The 19,980-nt window shown below is 57.9% G+C and overlaps 1 protein-coding gene across 1 annotated transcript in view; it reads right to left on the reverse strand.

Moving 5' to 3' along the window:
- Positions 1–18,819, reverse strand: part of CACNA1I (calcium voltage-gated channel subunit alpha1 I) — a gene marked incomplete at both ends in the record, with an annotated part of 101,823 nt that extends 83,004 nt beyond the window's left edge. Inside the window, one exon of the mRNA XM_080811364.1 lies at positions 18,584–18,819. Coding sequence (XP_080667490.1) covers positions 18,584–18,819 — 236 coding nt within the window. The remainder of the gene's footprint in view (positions 1–18,583) is intronic.
- Positions 18,820–19,980: the final 1,161 nt, after the last annotated feature.

Here is a 19,980-nt window from a genome sequence, read left to right on the forward strand (position 1 = left end):
TCCTTCAGACCTTCCCGGCCCAGCCCTGCTCCTTCCTACCCCCACCCCCCACCCCACCGCCACTCTCCTGCCATAGCCTGTAATTAAGCGCAGTCCCTGCCAGGGCCCCCTTCTAGCCTGAGACTGCTCTGAGCAGCAGCTTCGTCATTAATTAACTTTTTGAAGTTCAAGCGTTCTAATTACCAGTGAACATACGCCATCCCCCTTGCTTTTCCCCTTGCCTGCCACACTTTCTGTCCTCCCAGCTGCCTCCTCGACTCCCTCTGCCCTCCCTGCCAGCTTCAAGTTCAAAGGACTCTTAGCAGGTATCTCCCAGGAGCCCAGAACCCCCACTTCTTACTCACCGGGGCCCTGAGTAATGGAGGTCAGCAGGCCCATTGTACAGATGAGGAAAATGAGGCTCAGACAAACTAAGGGCCTCACCTAGGTCTCACAGCTGGGGAGTACCAGAGCTGAGATTCACCCCAGACCTGCTGGACTCCAAGCAGGGCTCTCCTCTGTGATTCATGGTCTGTCTCTGCCTGTGACTTCCCCCTCCCTCCCCTGAGGTCTCAGACCATCCCCAGTGTCTCTCGCCTGGACCCTGCCCCGCACCTCCCAGCCTCCAGCTCTGATCTCTGCCCCTCCAATCTGCCCCACACGGTCACCAGGCGAGTGCTGTGTGTCCAGTACTGTCCGAGCACTTTGCAAGCATCATCTCAGTTAATTTTCAGAGTGCTGTTGGAAGTCCCACTGAGAAATGAGGAGACTGAGACACAAAGGGGAACCTGATTTGCCCAAGGTCACCCGCTGGAAAAGAACAGAGCTGAGATTCAGAACCAGGGCCTGCTTTGCTTGTCCCCGGGCCATTGGGCCACCGCCAGATTAATCTGCCTGAAGCCCAGCTCTGATTATGCCTTTCCGAGGTTCCGAAACCTTCCATGGTTCCTGAGCTCTCCTTAGCCTGACACCCAAGGCTGCCTACGCCCTGAACTCAGTGAGTTCCTCTGGCCTTACCTCCCACCCACTGGCCTTGGCATGCACTGAACTTCTTGCTGTCCCCAAACATACCCTTTGCATGCACTTCCTTCTACTGTCACTACCAGGCAAACTCCTACTCATCCTTCACAGCCCTGTTCATTTGTCCCTTCTTCTTGAAACTTCCCTTGAAGCACCCTTTTCCCCATTCACAAAGTGGTGGCTCAGCCTCCTCTCTGGAAGTGCTCCCTATCCACATGGTCTAGCTGTACCACAGTAATGAACTTGGCAGTAACCACGACTACTGTGTGCCAAGTCCCTAGGGACATGGCCCCGGCTCTCATCACTTCTCACTGGGGGCAGATGGGGAAACAGGCCTGGAGAGGTGGAGTGACCTGCCCAAGGTCACACAGCCAGTAAGTGGCCCAAAGGACCTGAGTCAGTGGTGCCCAGAGCTACTGTGTGGTGCTGCCTCTATTGCCGCCCACTGCACAGAGTCCCTCGAGGAGGCAGACAGAGTGGTTTCACCTCTAGCTTGCTCAGCTCAGACATTCAGAAGTGGACAGTCCCAGCCCTGCCCCGAGGCACTCGGGGAAATCCCAGATGGCGGAGCCTGGGCCCTTTCCAAGAGCCTGGGAGGTTCAGAAGTCAGGTCAGAGCTGGCATTAGTGCCCACGGTTCCTGACATGCTCCCCACTGGCTCAGGGATCAAAGGCACCAGCCCTCCTTGCAGCCGAACCAGACCCCGCAGCGTGGGGAAGGAGGACTGTCAAAGGGAGTCAAGGTCTCCAGGCTACGGAAGTCCGTGGCCTGGCCCCATGCCTCATGTTTCCACCATTAGTCATAAGCAGTGAGGAACATAACACTGGCACAACTCCGAGGTTCCGGGGCCATCTGAGGGAGGACGGAGGACCCAAGAGGGCAGTCAGGATTTCTAGGTAACAGGGCAGGCCAAGACTTGAGTGCTGGCTCCACGAGGGCCAAGAGCCTTCCATGGCTCCCGCTGCCTCTCACAGAGAGGCTCAAAGCCACCACCTAGCGCCTGAGACCGTGCAGCGGGGACCCCATCACCTGCTCTGCTTCGTTGGCCAGGCCCTCACCCCTGCCAGAGTACCTCGTCACAGAACAGTCCCACCAAGGTCTGCAGGAAGGAACTGCTCCAATCTCCGACTGCGCAGATGGGAAACTGAGGGACAGAGAGCCTTCCTTGCAACACAGCGAGCCAGGAGCAAATGGGACCCTCAGACAACAGACCCCCTGCCCACAGGGGTTCCTGAGCCAGGGCTGGATTTCAGACAGACACCAAAACCCCATGTTTTCCCCAAAGGTCCAGGCTCGCAGGTGTCACACCTGCTCAGCTCAGCCAGGGAATTTGACCCAAGACGGACAGCCGCAGGCACCTCAGAGGAACAGGGATGGGGGGACAGATCAATGGCCACCCAACGAAGCTTCCTTGGTGGACAAAACCTTCCCAGACCCCCACCCCCGGGCTGGGGGCAAACTCCTACTCATCCTTCGCAGCCCTTCGAAAGAAATGAAGGGTTCTTGGGGGCTGCAGAGGCACCACCATCCCACCCCCGGCCCTGACAGAAGCCTCAGCCCCCCCTACAGCCAGCCCCCACCCTGTTCCCCCTGCTCTGCTGGCCACGCCTCCCCTGGCCCTCAGAGCCCAGCAGCGAATCAATGAGCACATACTGAGCGTCTGCTGCGTGCTGGCCCCGGGTCAGCAGTGATGATGAAACATTTCTCAAGTGCGCTGCAATGTCTGTTTGCCAAAGCACCTTCCAATCAAACAGCTCGCACTATCTCATTTAAACCCTCCAACAAGCACATGACGCAGAACAGAGAGCCTGTGCAGCCGTGGGCTCGGGCCCAGGGCTCGTCACGCGATGGGCGGCAGGGAAAGCCGTCTCTTTGTCAGACTCTCCCATAACAGGGGCCAGGGTCTCCCATCCTTTGGTTTGGCGGTGGGGGGGAAGCCAAGTCACCATCAGAGGACTGAAATCCCCTGCTCTCCCTGCCTGCTGACTACCTAGTATGACCTTGAGTGAAGAAGAAGAGAGGCTATCACAGCCTTTCGGACCCGTGTCTGCCGCCCAAGGGCCGAATCTTCACTAACAGCCTTCTAAAAAGAATCAATCAGTCCAGGCCAGGCAACACTGAGCTGCCCCCCGAAACTTCAGCAAAGTCCCCTAGAACTGGCAAGTGCTACCATTATCCCCATCTTACAGAGGAGGAAGTTGAGAAGGAGCTGTGGCTCCAAGGGCTCCTGCCACAGCCATTGAAGCTCACATAGCTGTCATGTGACAGCGGCGGGATTTGAATCTGCTCCCCCGCCCCCCCCCCCACCGCGCTGACTCCTAATCCTAATCCCAGCCCTTTGCCCTGCTCCCCCCCCAGACACGGAGCCTGGAACACGAGAGGCCCTCGACTGGCATGTGCTCAGTGGAATATTTGCTTTTTAATTCTCACCCACATCGTCTCCTCCCGATTGGACCAGGGTCACAGGTGAGCTGGGAGTCAGGAAGGATGACATGTATGGCTGGGAGGCAGGGCTACTGGGAGGGCAAGCCTGTAAGGGGAGGGTGCTGGTCTCAGGGTCCCCAGTCAGTGAGAAGTCCAGCTGGACCAGAGACATCACTCCACTCCACGTCCAAGCCGCTGTCTTGAAAACTGGAGAGACAGGGTCACCTGGGAAGCCCACCAGGCCAAAGGCCTCCTCAAACCTGCCACTTCCTGGGGAGAAGAGTGACCGGCTGGAGGGACAGTGCCTGATGCCCCAGCAGGCCCCTCGGGGCAGTGTCCTCTCCAGGAGCCAGAGCCGGAGGCCAGCACGGTTACCATGGTGACCACCACCCTCCATCCCGTAGGCCCAGATGACAGTCACAGTTTCTGTAATTCGGAGGGCTCTGGGAGGGGGGGTGGGGGCATGAGCGCTGGGTTTGGCTGAGACAGCCAAATTTGTTTTTATTTTTGTCAAATCTGAAATCTAATCCATTTCCCAGGGTGCACCTCAGTTGTCTAAATAAATCAAGTGGAAGGAAAGGCTGGAAGTGGCATCATCCTGGACCAGAGAGAAAGGGAAGGTGAGCCAGCGCTGACATGGGGGTCCTACACTTACTGGTCCTCAGCGTGTCCCAGGATAGGAGCTCAGGTGTCCGGTCCTCAAAGTCTGGGGCCTGAGGTTCCAGATCCCAGTTCTTAGGACGGCTTCTCCAAGGCCGGGTCCACAGGCCTCCATGGAGCACCTGCTGTATCCTGGCCTGTGCGTCCAGGCTCTGAGATGAACCAGGCTGACACCCGCCCTCCAGGTCCCCGGAGCACGTCCTTGTCCTAGGGCCCGGCTGCGGTGTGTGGCTACCATTCTGAATGACAACTATGCTCTAGATTCGTGAATTGATTCATTTAACCTGTCTTATGAGCAAAAACCACTCTGGAAAGCTGTCCGGCATCTACTGAAGTGATGCAGAGGCCCCTGTTAGGAGCCAGCCGGGCCACTCCTGGGTGCGCAGCCCAGAGAAATTCTGACAGAAGTCCACACAAAGGCCTGTGGCAGAATGCTCCCAGCATCCGTAATGGCCCAAGTATGCGTCATCGGGAGAATGAGTCGGGCAGCAAATTTCAACCAGGGATGATTCTGACCCCTGGGGGACAGGTGGCCACGTCTAGAGACATTTTTGATCACCCCAGTAGGGGGAGGCAGGGCACTGGCATCTAATGGGTGGAGACCAGAGACGTTGAAGGACATCCTACGATGCACAGGAAAAATTCTGCAGCCCCACGGGTCAGCAGTGCCGAGGCTGTTCCACGAACATCCCCCAGCAATGACAAAGAGCAAACCACCGACAGGCACAACGGCAGAGACGGAGCTCACAGGCCTAATGCTGGGGAGCCGAAGCTGGACAAGGGCAAAGAGCATGTGGAAAATCAGGCAAAGCAAACCCGGCAGTGATGGAGCTCAGAGCAGTGGTGATGTCGGGGGAGCGCCCTTCCAGGGTGGGGCGTGAGGGAGCTTCCGGGGCGCTCTCCATCTTTTGGAGAAGTTCTCGTTGGCCTGAGTGCGGTCACTGGAGTATATTGCTCTAGGAAAATGCCCTGAGCTGGACACGAAGATTAAAAAGAGCAACAAAGGGGTGCCTGGGTGGCTCAACAGCTAAGCTTCCAACCTTGATCTCAGTTCAGGTCTTGATCTCAGGGGCATGAGTTTGAGCCCCAAGTGGGGCTCCAGGCTGGGTGTGGAGCCTACTTAAAAAGGGGAGTGGGGGGGTCGCCTTGGAGGCTCAGTGGGTTAAAGCCTCTGCCTTCGGCTCCAGTCATGATCCCAAGGTCCTGGGATCGAGCCCCGCATGGGGCTCTCTGCTCAGCAGGGAGCCTGCTTCCTCCTCTCTCTCTCTCTGCCTGCCTCTCTGCCTATTTGTGATCCTGTCAAATGAATAAATAAAATCCTTTTTTAAAAAAAAAAAAAGAAGGGGAGTAGGGACAACAAAACATGATGAAAGGCAATTGCTATAAGGAAAAATAAAATGCAACAATGAAAACCACACAAGCACCTGCCGGGGTGGTCGCTGTCACAGACCGCACCCCCATCGCCATGTCAACCTTCATCACAACCCTGCACGGGAGAGAGCGACTGATTTGCCGAGGCCAAAGCTAGTGACGGATTTGAACCTTCCACCGTCCTATCTCCTTTAAGGATTCGTTCCTCCTGGGGCGCCTGGGTAGTTGGGTCGCCGAGCGTCCAACTTTGATTTCGGCTCGGGTCATGATATCAAAGTTGCGAGATTGAGCCCCACTTCAGGCTCCTTATTGGGCATGGAGCCTGCTTGGGACTCTCTCTCTACCTCTCCAAAAAAAAAAAAAAAAGAAAGAAAATTCATTCCTCCCATGCCCATAGCAACCTCGAGAGCTCGGCATGGCAAACATTGTTACACCCACTTCACAGACACAAAAATGAAGGTCCAGATGTTTGACCAAGGTCACACACTGGTTGAGCTGGGACAAAAAGCTTCTGCATGAAGTGGACAGGCTTGCTGGGCAGATGGTCCTAGACCTCTCTACTTACATGCCTCCAGCAGTGGGGAGCTCCCCACGTGACACACAGCCCTGCCTGGGCTGGACTGGTTCTGCTTATATGCTAGAGTCTTGGTGGGCTGAGAACACTTACAGGGTTGAGATGAGGGACTGAGAACTCCCTTCCTTCCCTGCCCCCAAGCCCACTTCTTAGAGGCCCCTTAATTTGAGAACGCATTGAATTTGGCCAAAGTCTCTGATTCCCAGATGCCCAGCGGGCCTCGGTGCCCAGTGCAGACAGCCGGAGTGGGGGAGGCGAGGGAACAGGGGCTGCCAGTTTGGAAGAAAACCCAGGGCGGACGGTCCATGGGATGGGAACTCCAGCCAAGGAGGCTTCAGCCCCCGCTGATGAAAAGGGGAGGGCGGGGCAGACCGCTGGGGCCCAGGGTCCCACAGTCTGGGGGCTGACCCGGCCTCAAGAGCCCACCTGCAAAGAAGGCGTGCCACCAGAAACCCTCCTGGAGCCCTGGGCAGGGCGTACAGATGCCTCCCCCGAGCCCTCACAATGTGTCGGATGTCACCCTCCCCATTATATCAGCTATCGAACTGAATGTGGTCTGTCCTGGTTTCTCATCACCAACCAGGCTGTGCTGTCTCAGGGCAGAGGGTATCCATCCCTCTCTGTGCCCAGAGCTCTACCTGGAACAGCTGCCCATGAGCACAGCAGCCTCAGAAAGGAGTGAGGTCCCCATCACCTGGAGGTATCAAGGAGCCTGAGGAGGGGTTTCTGTGCTGGAGGGATTTGCAGCCTCCTTTCCCACCCTGTGCCCCCCTCTTCTCCCTTTTAACATCCATCACTCCCTGTCCCTTTACTCTGCATCCCCCCACCGAGACCACGCCCCCCCAGTCTGGCCCACCGTGGCTCTGGGAACCCCACATGAAGAAGACACAGTCCCTGCCCTCCAGAAACACAAGCAGACACTTGGTGGAGACACGGACATTCTTGCTCGGTCTCCTGAGGGCCTGTCCTCCACCACACGTCTCCCCTGCCTGCCAGTGACCATACACGGGCACGCCCCACATAGGCACTCCCACGGAACGCCACAGCCCTTCGGGCACCCTCCTCTTCATCCATCTGGCCAGCAGTCCTGGGCACGACCAGCCCACTCTCCTGCAAAAGCAGTTCTGAGGCTTTTCCAGACCCCCAGGGAAGTTCACGAGCCCCTACTCACAATCACGTTTTCAATGCATACATTTTTTTAATGCCTAGAATTAGAAAGGAAGGAAGCCAGTTATGTTAAAATCGTTGTCAAAACATTAAAAAAACAAAACAAAACTGGTGATGGAGCACCACACGAGATCCATTATCGACACAAAGAGCCAGAGCCAGCAGCTGGTCTGATATGTGCGAGCTTAGAGCCCCAAGGAAGTCCACAACCACCCCAGCGGGACAGGCGGTCGCCACTAGTGAGTCCCAGGAACTGCCCATAGTCACCCCACAGTCTCTTACCTCCGTCACAACAGAAAGGCTCGATTTCACTCAGACACCCATGAAAACAAACGTGCAACCTGTCCCCATCCAAGTTCAAGAACCCCGGGTGAAGATCCTTATTCTAGAAACTCTCCCTCTTGGGCCCCAAGGACACTACAAGGACCTAAGCAGGTCTTCCTCCTACTTCTTGGCTGTGTCCCTCAAATGCTCCCCACCCTCTGGTCTCCCCTCTCCTCTCCTTGACCACACACCTACTCCCTCAGCCCCAACTCTGCCAGTATGAGGGTTGGCAAGCTGACCGGGTTCAAAAATCCGTTCCAGCCCCGGGCCCACTCACTGCCAAGCAACACAGACACCTCTAGGATGTCTCTGAGACCCTCAAATTCATCATAATGGAGTAGGTCCTATTGTCCCCAGATCACCAAGTTTTCTGCTCTCCCAACCCCAATGAATGATGTCCCCCAACCACCACCAATGCCGGACGTTGTCCAGAGGAGAACCCTCCAAAGGCTCCCTCCCCCTCATCCCCTTGTGCCTCTCAGAAACCTGGCCATTTCACTACCTAAATCTCTCCCCTCCAGATGCAATTCTGCACCTCCACGGCCCCAGGCAGGCTGTTCTCCCTCACCCCTGATCTGAATCACAGCCAGAGAGTTCCTCCAGAACCAAAAGCCTTCCGTGGCTCCCCACTGCCCTCCGGAGAGTTTCCAAACTCCTTGGCTTGACACTGAAGGCCCCTTGTGTAAGTTCTCTCGGTCAGCCTCACCACTGTCCACACACCCTCCACCTCCCACCTCGCTTGCTAGGGTGCACTTCACTGAAAGCTTCGCTGCACACCTACTATGTGCAGGGCTGAGGGCCATGGCCTAAAGATGAGACAGGCATGAATGGAACATGGAGCCCACAGTCTAGAAGGGGAGGAGAACAAGTCAGGTACAAAAAGCCTTGTCGACAATGTATAAGAAGAGGGTTTGAGTGGACATTGAACAGGTGGGTGGCAGGGTGGAGGGGAGACTGGGGCAGGTGTGTTGATCAACCAGTATCTGCCACACAAGTGAATGGACGGATGAGTGGATGGGTTGATAGATGGATAGATAGGAGTGTGGGGGTGGGGCCTTGGGTCTATGGACGAATGAATGGGTTCATGGTCAGGGAGAGGGGAATGAATGCATGAATGTAAAGATTAGGTAGATGGATGATGGGCTGATGGGCATATGAATGGATGAAGAGACGGAAAGATGGATGGAAGGATGGATGGATGGACGGACGGACGGAGAGACGGACAGGCGAATGGGGAGATGGACGCGTAGGTGTACGGGAAGGCGCTGAAAACGTGATGCTCTTATAAATGGCGGCTCCAGCGTTCAAACCCAAATTTATTTGACCACAGGAAACCTTCAGGTTGGGACTAAGCACTGTCTCCTCTTCCTGCCTCCGAGATCCCCCCTCTTGGTCCCCACCCTCCTCGCCCCAATGGGCTCCATGCTGTGCTCACACTTTCAGAACTTCAAGAGATCCCAGAAACCACCTAGGCCAGGGGTTTTGGGCCTCAACACTATTGACATTTAGGACGTGATAATTCTTTGTCACGGGACCCTGTCCCCTGCATTGTAGGATATTTGGGCTTTATCCACTAGAAACCAATAGAACACCCTCCCCAAGTCGTGACAACCAAGAATGCCTCCAGACATGGCCAAATCTAGGGGCAAAATCATCCCAAGTGAAAATCACTGATACAGCCTAACTTCCCCCACGCCACAATTTTATAGATGAGACAGCTGACACCCAGAGAGGAGGAGTGATCTGCCTGAGCTCACGAGCTTGCACTTAGCGGAGCGCAGACCAGACCCTGGGGGACAGTCAATCCCCAATCACCTCCTCATTCAAAGGAGGGGTGCGGTGGAGAGCCTCTCTTGCCACTCTCTAGGGGGAATCCAGGTGCAGACCTTGGGCACCCGCTCTCCTCACCTCCGCCCTGGCCCAAACCCTCGAATTCCTACAGCCCCTCACAGTTAGCCAAGCCTTCTCCTGCTGCTTTCTCAGTCGGACAGAAACTGTCGTCCAGAGAGGTTGAGCTGTGTGCTCAGCACCACACAGCAGGAAGTACCCACATCAGGATCTGAACTTGGGGAGAGAAGAAGGAGACCAGAGCACAGCTCTACAGGGTAGACGGGGCCAGAAGTGCGGAAGGCAGCCCCACAGGAGAGCTGGAGAGAGATTAGCAGGGAGACATTCTGGCTGATTAAAAAGACGGATCGATTTCTCTCGGAGAGAAACAAATAGGGCGGTTTGTCTCCCAACAGGATGGCGAGGAGGTCCGAGGGAGGTTGGCAGGTCAAAGCTGACTTCTGACACAGACGCCGAAGCCCGGGCAGGATGGACGAATAAAAATCCAATCATGTTTTAAACGCCCCAGGAGGGGGCTGACACTTCATTAGCCAGACGGCCCTCTTCCTAACTCTCCGGCTCACTATCAATTACAACCAGCCCTGCGGTCAGCTCTCCCGGGGCTGCGCACGCCCTGGGCTCCTGCCCAAGACCCGCTCGGCCACTGCGGCCCTGGACAAGCGCTCCACTACTCTGGGCCTCCCTAGAGCTGTCGGAGCTGCGGGATGATGGAACGCTCCCCGCGCACAGGTGGTGCTTAGCGAACACCAGTGCCCTTCCGGTGCAGTCTCCGGCTTTGTCCTCTAAATCCAGACCCCAACTGTCCTTCCCTACTCAGCTCCCACCCCGCTCCTCTCCCAGCCCCCACGCCAGACTATTACCAGCATCCTGGGTGACCCCAGGGCCCTTGAAAAGGCACTTACCTCAATGGGGATGCCGTCCCCTCTCCCCCCACCTCTCACCCATCAGACACTCTGCTGCCCTGGCTTGGAGGCCTCCTTCTTCATCGGAAGGCTCCTGCGGCATCCCCAGTCAGGACAGACTGACCCCTCCATCCTCCTGGTGGCCACGCCCCCCCCATTAGGGTCGCTCCACCCAGCCTGTACCTGACTTTGCTTCACAGGTGTGTGATGTGGGTCTGGCCTTGCCTCGCCCACCAGGCTAGGGCCTCCTCAGGGTCACGACTGAGGATCCAGGCCTGGTATTCCAAGGCTCCACCCACCACAGCTAAACAGCCGGTGGGCACCTGCACTCCAGTGTGGAATAGTGGCCAAAACGCTTCCGAAGCTGCCCTTCAGTTAACACTTGTTCAATCCATCAATCAGTCAATAATCGCCAATCAATATTTGCTTCAGAAGTCCACAGCTTGGTCTCCAGGCCTCTCTCTCCCTCAAGCATCCTCCATTCTGCTCCAGGAGTGACCATTTCTAACAAAGGAATTTACTCATATCCCATCTCTGCTGGACACCCTTCAATGGCTCCCCACAGCCCCCAAGGTCAAGAACAAGCCCTCAACTGGCATTCGACACCTGCTATCCGGCATGTGCCTCACCCTGTTCCAGACACACTAAACTCACTGTTCTCTCTACGAGTCTCTCTGCCTGGAACACTATCCTGCCACTGTGCTTCTGCAAAACACCTACTCACGCAGCAAGACCCAAGCCAAATGCCTCCTCCTCCAGGCAGGATTCGCCAATTTTCCCAGGCTGGATCAGAGGCAGCTTCTTCACCTACAGCTCTCTTTACACAGGAATCTCCATGTGATGGTACCAGAGGTTGCCCTAAGGATCAGGCCCTCTCTGGCCCAGCCAGACTCCTCCAACTGGCTGTCCAGCCCACCCTGCTGACCTGTTGAGAGTGCAACAGCCACTCTGGCCCCGAGAAGCCTCCCTAGGGCACGGCTCAATGCTGACTTTGACTTCTGAGAAAAACAAATCTCTCCACCAGATGGAGGGAAACAGACAATTTCCCCGACATGTGTCGTTTCTTCCAGCAACACTGGCCACCCATCTGGGCATTCCCATTAGCCCCGGGCCGAAGGAGGAGGGGATACTCTCTTCCCTAAGGAGCCAAGCCCTTCCCCAGCCACAGGCAGGCCATCAGCACAGCCCTCGGAGTCTAGAATGCTAGGCTCCAGTCTGCCCTGGCTTTCTGATGACTCAACGTGGGCCCCTGGGCAACGCATGCCCCCTTCCTGGGCCTCAGTCTCCCCAGCTGTAGAATGGGGGTTACCAAAGTCCCAGCCCTGCCAGCTCACAGGAGGTGCTGAGAGAACCTGAGAGGCCAAGGCAGGCGGGGAAGTACTGAATGAACTGGAAAGCCAGGCAGGAACCCCTCAGTGCCGGGCCCAGGTTGGGCCACACAGTCCAGCGAGAGCCGCAGCGCCGCGCCCTCTGGGGCGTCAGCTGGATAGAGGAGACAAAGCCAACCACGGACAAGTCCCCTGAAGCAGGAAGAAAGTTGTAAGATAAAGAGCCACAGGGTCAAGAGAGGAAGAAGCTGGGATCCAGGATCACTCCCTGAAGGTGGGGGTCAGGCAGCTGGGCCTGGGGGACCGGGGGGGGGGGGGTGATTTGTAGCCATGGAGGCGGGGAGAGGGCTTCCGGGGGGCGGGGGCAGACCCAGCAGAAGCCAAGGCAGGGGAGGAGGGCATGTCCAGAAACATCAGCACTTGTTTGGGCTTCAGAACAGAAAGCATGAAGGGAAAGTGCAGGAAGGTGGCTGGAGGACAGCCGGGGGGGGGGGTGCGGTTTGCGGGAACCATAGAGGGACCCAAATCCAGGCCAAGTGAGACTATTCTGGGGGTGACAAGGAGCCATGGGAGGTTTCTGAGTGAGGAAAGAATGAGTAAACAAATGAAAGGAGGCAGGCAGGGAGGGAGACAACAGCCCCTCCTGGGCACGCAGCACTCTGTGGGTGACAAACTCCTTCCACGAAGGGGGCCCCAGGAGCCCCTGCGGGGGAGGGTGGAGGCGGGGGGAGACGGGGTCCAAGGCAGAGGAGACCGCCCATGTTGCACAGCTCCAGGCTCCCGGGTGCTCTCTTCACTGTGCTGGGGAGGGAGGGCACCCCACCTCGTCAGTAGGCATTTGAGGTGAGATCCAGGAGCCGTGCATTTAGACAGAAGGAGATGGAAAAACTCAGATGTTCCAAACAGCCCAGCCACAGGGATGGGCTCAGCCCAGGAAGGGTGGAGGTTAGATTAAGGCAGGGCTTCCTGATAAAGACCCTCGGAAAGGTCCTAGAGGCCTTGATCTGGGGGGCCAGATGCCCTGTCTGGTGCGGTAAGACTGAGAGGGAGCAGGTCTAGAGATGTGGGGTGGCCCAAGTGATTGCATCGGGCATAACAGGGTGATGGGAGGGGGTCTTCTTCCTGCAGTCGACACCCCCTTTTCTCCTCCAATCCATCTGGGGCTCCCCAGGATTTCTTCTCCTCCCACTGCCCACCCTTCATGCCCTCCCTCCCCCAGAAGCAGCCTGGCCCACGGGCTTCTCAAACCATCATCAAAGACTGGGGGCCCTGCTGCTGCCACCTTCAGGACCCTTGGTGGCTCCCCACAGCTCCCCCATTGGCCCCAGTGTGCCCACAGCTGCCACTCGCCACTTAACCCTCCTAGGAGCCCAGCCAGCGCTGGCCCAGGGAATTGTCACTTGACCCCTGACACTTTCCACCAGTCGTTGCTGTGTCCCCACCTCTCAGATGAGCAAACAGAGGCTCAGCAATGGCAAAGGCCTCTTGGCCGAGAAGCCAGGAGCAGGTCTGCGCTCACACTCACACAAGCCACAGTCCCTGCGGTCACCAAAGCGCTCTCCCAACACCACCCCCAAGGCACCAACACCAGCACCTGGACCCCCATCTCCAGGCCCCGCCAGTGCCCCGGGCCTTCATCAGTCCTCATCACCACCCGACAGGAGCCTTCTCTGGAGGGGCTTCCGACGGATGTCTCTCCCGGGGAGTCAGAGTCACCTTCCCTTGCACAAAATGGTCATAGCTGTCGAATGATCAGGTCAAATGATCTCATGAATGGCTGAGAGATGAACGAGGGCCCATTCACCTCCAACAAACATGCTGATCCCCCAGACTGAATAGCACAAGGCTTGAGCTATGATGAGACCGTGGGCCCCGGTGACCGGCAAGGTCAGAGGGTCTGCACGGCTGGGGTATTGGCCAGCTGGACCTCAGAGCAAGAGGAAGCAGAGGGCCGGAGCCAGGTAGGGGACCAGAAGCAGACAGAAGGGGCCCAGAGGGACAAATGAGAGCAAGGACCACAGCCACAAGCATGGAGCAAGGGAGCCCACCCACAAGGAACACGGCGCCCGGGGGACTTTCCCGAAGACACCACTGACATGACTCCGAGGAGGGCCAGAAGTGGGTCCCCCACCAGCCCCTTCCCAACCTCATTGGCCAACTCTCCCATCCAGCAGACGGGGAGACCGAGGGTCAGGGGGTGGGGTGGTAGTGACCTATCCAAGGTCGCTGGCAGCTGGCGTCTCCTTCCTCCCAGCCATGCCCAGCAGAGAGGCCGCCTTCACAGCCCACTGGCTTCCCTCCATGCGTGGCTGCTTCTCCCCGCCGCATAAGTGCTGGCTCCCCACTGGCTGGCGCGGGGGAGGCAGCAGCCCTGGAGGAGCAAGCCCAAAGGGAAGGGGCTGCACGCCCCTCGGGGGATGGCCCCAGGCGGGCCGCAGAGGTGGCTGTCCGATGTAGATGCTGAAACCCAGGGAGACCCTCCCCACGGCCTCCTGGAACAGTGGAGCAAATCTCCCCGCCCTGGGTGGAGCGTGGCACTTCTCCAGACTCGGCAGGTGTCCGCAGTGTCCTGGATACAAGCTGAAGCTGGGGATTCAGAGGAATCGAGGCTTTCATCCCAGCTCTACTACACCCTGGCTGTGCGACGCGGGGGTACAAATCAGTCAGCCTCTCGGAGCCTCAGCTTTCCTGTGGGTGCAATGGGGCTGGGACAGCCCCAGGGGAGGGGGGGGCTACAGGTGTCAAGGTAGCAGAGCGCTGAGCACCAGGAGTGTCAGCCCTTATCGTCACCCCGAGCCCCTCCCCTGGGCCCGATGCACTGCGGGCTGCTTCCAAGTCGTTATCTCCAATCACCTGTAATTGTCCATTACAGAGCCGGGAAAACCAGGGCACAGACAGCCCAGCATGGGCCCTTCTCCCCCACGCAGCCGCACTGGCTCCCCAGAAAGGCTCCCGCATCGAAGCCAGGGGAGAAAATAGGTAGGTTTCCGGCCGATGGGTCGTGCTGCGGCCGCCTGGCAACAACGTGCGCATGGATGGGGGCGTGACGACCGGCAGCGTAACTGGCGCAGGTTTCCCTAAGTAACGGAGATCGAATCTGATTTTCCCTGGAAACAATGTCCTCTGGGGGCGTTATGTACTCTCTAAAGGCCTGATGCCTACCGTCTCATTGCATCTCCCAGAGCAGAGCGTTGGCTCGGTTATCCGTGAGGCCCCGTTCACCCATGAGCGCAGGTGTGAGAACCGCAGGGGTCTCTATCTACAGAACCCCATGTCCACACTCGCCCTGTGTGCTGCTTGGTCTTCACTGCCCTCCTGAGAGGGGGGTACTACCACCTCCATTTGACAGCAAAGAGAACGGGACTCTGAGAGATTTAAACAACTGGCCCGTGGGGGCGCCTTGGTGGCTCAGACGGGGAAGTGTCCGCCTTCGGCTCAGGTCATGATCTTGGGATCCTGGGATCAAGCCCTACATCGGGTTCCCTGCTCATCGGGGAGTCTGCTTCTCCCTCTCCCTCTCCCTCTGATCCTCCCCGCTTCTCATACGCTTTTTCTCCTCTCTGTTTTCTTCTCAAATAGATAAATAAAATCTTAAAAAAAAAAAAAAAAACTTGGCCCATGATCACACAGCAAATACAAAGCAGAATGAGCCCCTGGGTCTGCCTGACTCAGGGCCCCAGCATTTTCCACTTGCCACCTACCCATGAGTCAAACTGCACGACCGGTCCCCTGACATTTCAGACCCGGAGACTTGCCAGCTGAAGCCTTGGCTGGCGGTGCGTTGCTCAAGGCCCAGGCCCGGCCGGAGGTGGTGCGGACCTCCCTCCCAGCTCCCCAGCCCCGCTTGTTCTGGGCAGCCTCTTCTAGCTCTCTGGTGAGTTGGGGAGTCGGGTGGTGACACGGGGTTGAGCTCCGGGCTGGGTGAGGAGCCGAGTCAGGGAGCACCAGGTTTCAAAGGACAAGTGGCTCCGAGCCAGGGCTCCTCATGCCCCAGGAAGTCGAGCACTCGGGACAGTCCTTCTGAGCAGACCCTGCCATCCTGCCCAGCCCCAGCCCTGGGCCTGCTGGGCCTGAGAGTTGCTCCCACAAGTCTGACTCAGATGCCAACACGTCCACCATGCCTTTGGGCTCTTGATGGGAAGCGGAATGGTGCAGAGTCTAGAGATGAGAAAGGTCATTTGTGGTTGCCACAGAGATCAGGGGCCACTACCTTCTAAGATTTAGGGACCGAGAACACCAAATATGTAATATGTAACACAGTTTGGACCACACTGTCATACTGTCACACCCCACATGCCAGCCGTGTCCCCACGGAGGAGCACTCGCTTGAGCACTGCCCCTTCCCAGACCTCCCTCCCATGGAGGAGGTTGGGGAAGGGAGGTTTCTGGCCAGGGAAGAATTCTAGAGCCCTCGGCACCTGATCAAAGACACCCCCCCACACACACACACACAGCAAGACTCTAAAGCTGGGCCTGAGCGTACCCACAGTCAAGTCTCTGATCCGGGGCCCCTGCTGACACCAGCCAAGGTCACCTGGGCCTGCATTTGCAGAAACCTGCCTTGGCCTCTCTCCCACGGGCCCGACTCAGGCTATGGAATTCGAACGCTGAACCATTTTATTCACAGATCCTAGAATCTCGGGTCCCTGGACTTCCACACACATACCATCGCGGCCGCCAGATCCTGGATTCACGCCCTCTTTGAAACACCGAGCTTTACAGGCTGTGAATCACAGAGACTTGGAATTTGATTGTCAGTTAGCCTTACATCAAAACTCTGAACCCTGAGACTCAATCCCAAAAGCTTCTAGGCTGAGAAACCCAGACCTGACTTTCGAAGCCGCTCCACTCCGGAGTCACTGGATCTCTGGTCTAGAAGGGATCTTGGAAGCGAGGCAGCCAGTTCAGGCAGAGACCTGCGCCCCAGCCTCTGTCACGGGGTCCGGGGAGCCCAACACACTCTGAGCGGCTCCCGGTGTTGGGGCTGAATTTGGCAGCCCTCCTCCCCTGGGCGGCTTCCACACGCTTGGACGCAGGACTCCCCCTGAGACAGAGGAGGACCAAGCCCAGCTCTGCCCAGGAGCAGAACCCTTTCCCTCCCCTCCAGGGGCCAGCCCCACGGTTGCTCCCAAGCCCAGGCTCCCACATGCGCTGGAGGGGGGAGCCCAGAGGGATGGTGAGAACTAAGGCCAGAGGACCCCAGGGACTCAGTTTCCCCAACACACCAGAAATGTGGCAAACTGGAAGGGTCTCTATGGGCTGCTCAGTGACCAGGGCCCAGTGCCTGAGGTCAGGGGTGAGGGCACCTTATCCAGGCCCTTGTTTTTAGGTAGAGGCTCTGAGACTCAGAGAGAAGGAGCTGCCCAAAGTCACACATCTAGTTTATGGTAGATGGGACTCTACCGTAGACAGGAGTCTACCCTAGACGGCTCTCTATCCAAGGGCTTCCAAGACATCAGGACCAGCCTAGGGCTGCTTCTGCCCAGCCAGACACGCCAGAGCCTGTCAGAGAGTAAGCTGAGTCACACTCCCAGACCAAGGCCATCTGAGCCATGCTTCAGGCTCCAGCCCAGCCCAGATCTTGTCAGTCTGGACATATGAGGCTCAGAGAGGTAAAGTAACTTTGCCAAGGTCACACAGCCCCCAAACGTCGGAGCCAGAATCAATCCTAGTCCCGTGCAGGCAAGGTACCCATGACGTGGTTCCACTGAGTCCCTGGTCTTCCAGTGAGCCTTTCTCTCCCTCAAACCTCCTGTGGTCCCCCTTTTCCTGGCCTGCCCACCTCCCAGCTCACATGCTACAGTCTCCCAAGGTTTCCCCAATATACTGTACTAAAACCGTCCCCATGGATGGTGTCTGCGCCCCCCCACTCCTGGCAGCTTCTCAGGGAGGGGCAGCTAGCTACGTTTCTCTGTCCTCCACAATTCCAGGACTGATGCCGGGGAGACCTGGGTGAACAGAGTTATTGAACAGACCCTCTAACCAGCCGTCCTACAGAAGGAACACCTGGCTTTTGGCCCTCCACCCAGCTAAGGGCACCCAGACCCACACTCCACCCATTCCAGCAGAGACCCTCCGGTTTCCAAGGTCGTCACCCAGCCCCCTTCCCAGCAGGGAGACCAGCACCCTGGGCTCCACATGGTTGCCTCCCCCAGCCTTCCTGGGGGCCACCTCGCCACCCCAGCCAGCATCCCGGGTAGCCCAGGTGTCCAGAGCCGGGCTCAGGCACTACCCTGTGTAGCCTTGAGCACTGGCAGAGACTCTGTGCTTCTGGGAAAGCCCCCAAACCCAGAGGCCACCATGTCTGGGTCCCAAAGCCACCTCCTCACCAGCCCCCAGCCCTCAGCTCAGCCCACGATCCATTTCCACACTGCACTGAGCTGTCGGTCCTTCTAAAACACCGATGGCTGCACATCACATCCCAGCTGCAAACTTCTCCTGGTCGCCTTCCCTGAGAACACAGGCCAGCTCCTCACGTGGCCCCGCAAGCCTCCCTCTCCCCCTCCAGCCCCACACCGGCCCTCCCTCTTCCACTCCAACCACAACAAACTGCCCTCGGTTCCTCTCTTCCCCAGGCCTTTGCTCCTGATGTACCCCCTCCCCAACACCGCTCATTACTGGAGGCTCAGCTCTGACATGGCCAATATGTGCCCAGCGAGCACTGAGGGAGCATGCGTGGATGGCCAGACTTTGTGCTGGGTGGCTGGGGTCCGGCAGCAGAGACAGGCTCGGCCCATGTCCTGCTCACGTGACGGGATCCTGCAGGAGGCAACCCCCACAGTCGTCAACAACTTCCAGAACACTCACATCAGCAGGACACCAGGTCCTCATCAGTCGGCTCTCCGTGCCCCCATGTTCCCCCAGACCCCACATCAGAGCTCGACCGCCACCACCTCTCTCACCACGGCCTCCAAACCAGAGGACGGTGTGGCAGGCAGGGCTCACTCAGGGAACAGCTTGCCCCCTGCCCCCCACGCAAAGGATATGGGTTACACACCATCTTGATGCACCAGTTCCGGGGGCTGGTGGTCTGTCGCAGACAGAAGAAGGCAACGGGCGCCAGGTCCGGGTGAGGGACTTCAGGATCAGCTCCATCCAGGGGCTCCTCCAGGCCTGGAGGGGAGGGAGGTGGGCTCTGGGGCCCAGGCTGCTCTGTGACTCCGGGCTCGGCTGCTGGGGCGGCAGCGGCAGAGGAGGAGGGCGGCGGGGAGCTCTCAGCCATGTCGGCGCCGAGCAAGGAGCTCTGGGGGAGGAAGAAGGGTGGCACGTGGCTGGGACTGCCTGGCGCCCACCTGCCCCCACAAGGGGACACAGCCCAGACAGCCCATAGCCCCTCGCCCTCACTCTGCCACAACGGTTAGGAGCAAGCGGAGGGCCCCCCCATGCATCCGAGTCAGAATCCACTTCCAGGGAGGGGTCCTGGGGCAAGTCTGGTCAATTCCACACAGGTTCAGTTTGGGGACATGAAGAGTGAGAAGAATAAGACCTACCTAGAATGTAGCTGTGACATTAGTTGGATTCTGTTTTGTTTTTATGAGACTGTGGTTGTATATTTACTACATCATCAAAGACAAGAAAATTTGCGAGAAAACAGGGAAGTTGCTGTCAAGTCAGACATCACCAGGATGACAGGCGTTAACAGAGGAGACGTTGGAGGACTGTGGAGCCGGACACCAAGGGAGCTGGGCAAGCCAGGAGGGAATCGGGCAGGTTTCCCTGAGGCAGTGAGCCCAGGGACCTCCCCCACCACCTCACAAAGGTAAGAACTCAGGGACCTTACACACCAACCTCATTGCTTTGCAGCTGGAGAAACTGAGGCCCAGAGAACAGACAGGACAGACACACAGTCCAGCAACAGCAGAGGGAGAACGCCACCAGGGCTGGCTTCTTGGGAGTGTGACCAGCGTGGCCACCCAGGGCTCCACACTCAGAAGGGCCCTGCTCTGGGTTTAATGCTCGGCTGTCACCCACTTGAAATTCTTCATCATTTGTGATCTGGGGCCCCACGTTTCCGTTCGGCAGCAAGCTCTGAAAATTGCATTGCCGCTCCCGGCTTCAGCACAGGGGGCACGTCCACATTCCGGTCTCCTCTGATGATTCCAGCAACCCCAGGAGCGCTCCCATGCACATGGAAAAACAGAGCCAGCGAAGGAAGTGGCGCACCAAGGCTAGGGCACACTTCGATGCCAGAGTCCCAGGCCCGGCCCTCCAGATTCAGCGATGGCTGGCCATGACCTTGCCCGGCCCCCTCTGCACAGATGGCCAACGGTGAAGGAGGAAGGACAGCCACTTGTCAGGGCCTTGCCCCCTCCCCACCTCATCCAAGAGGCCACCGCCCCCGAATCGCCACGCACTGGGGTCTCCCAGGGCTTAGGACCCCGAC

Source organism: Martes martes (genome assembly GCF_963455335.1).
Source record: "Martes martes genome assembly, chromosome: 8".
Taxonomy (NCBI): domain Eukaryota; kingdom Metazoa; phylum Chordata; class Mammalia; order Carnivora; family Mustelidae; genus Martes; species Martes martes.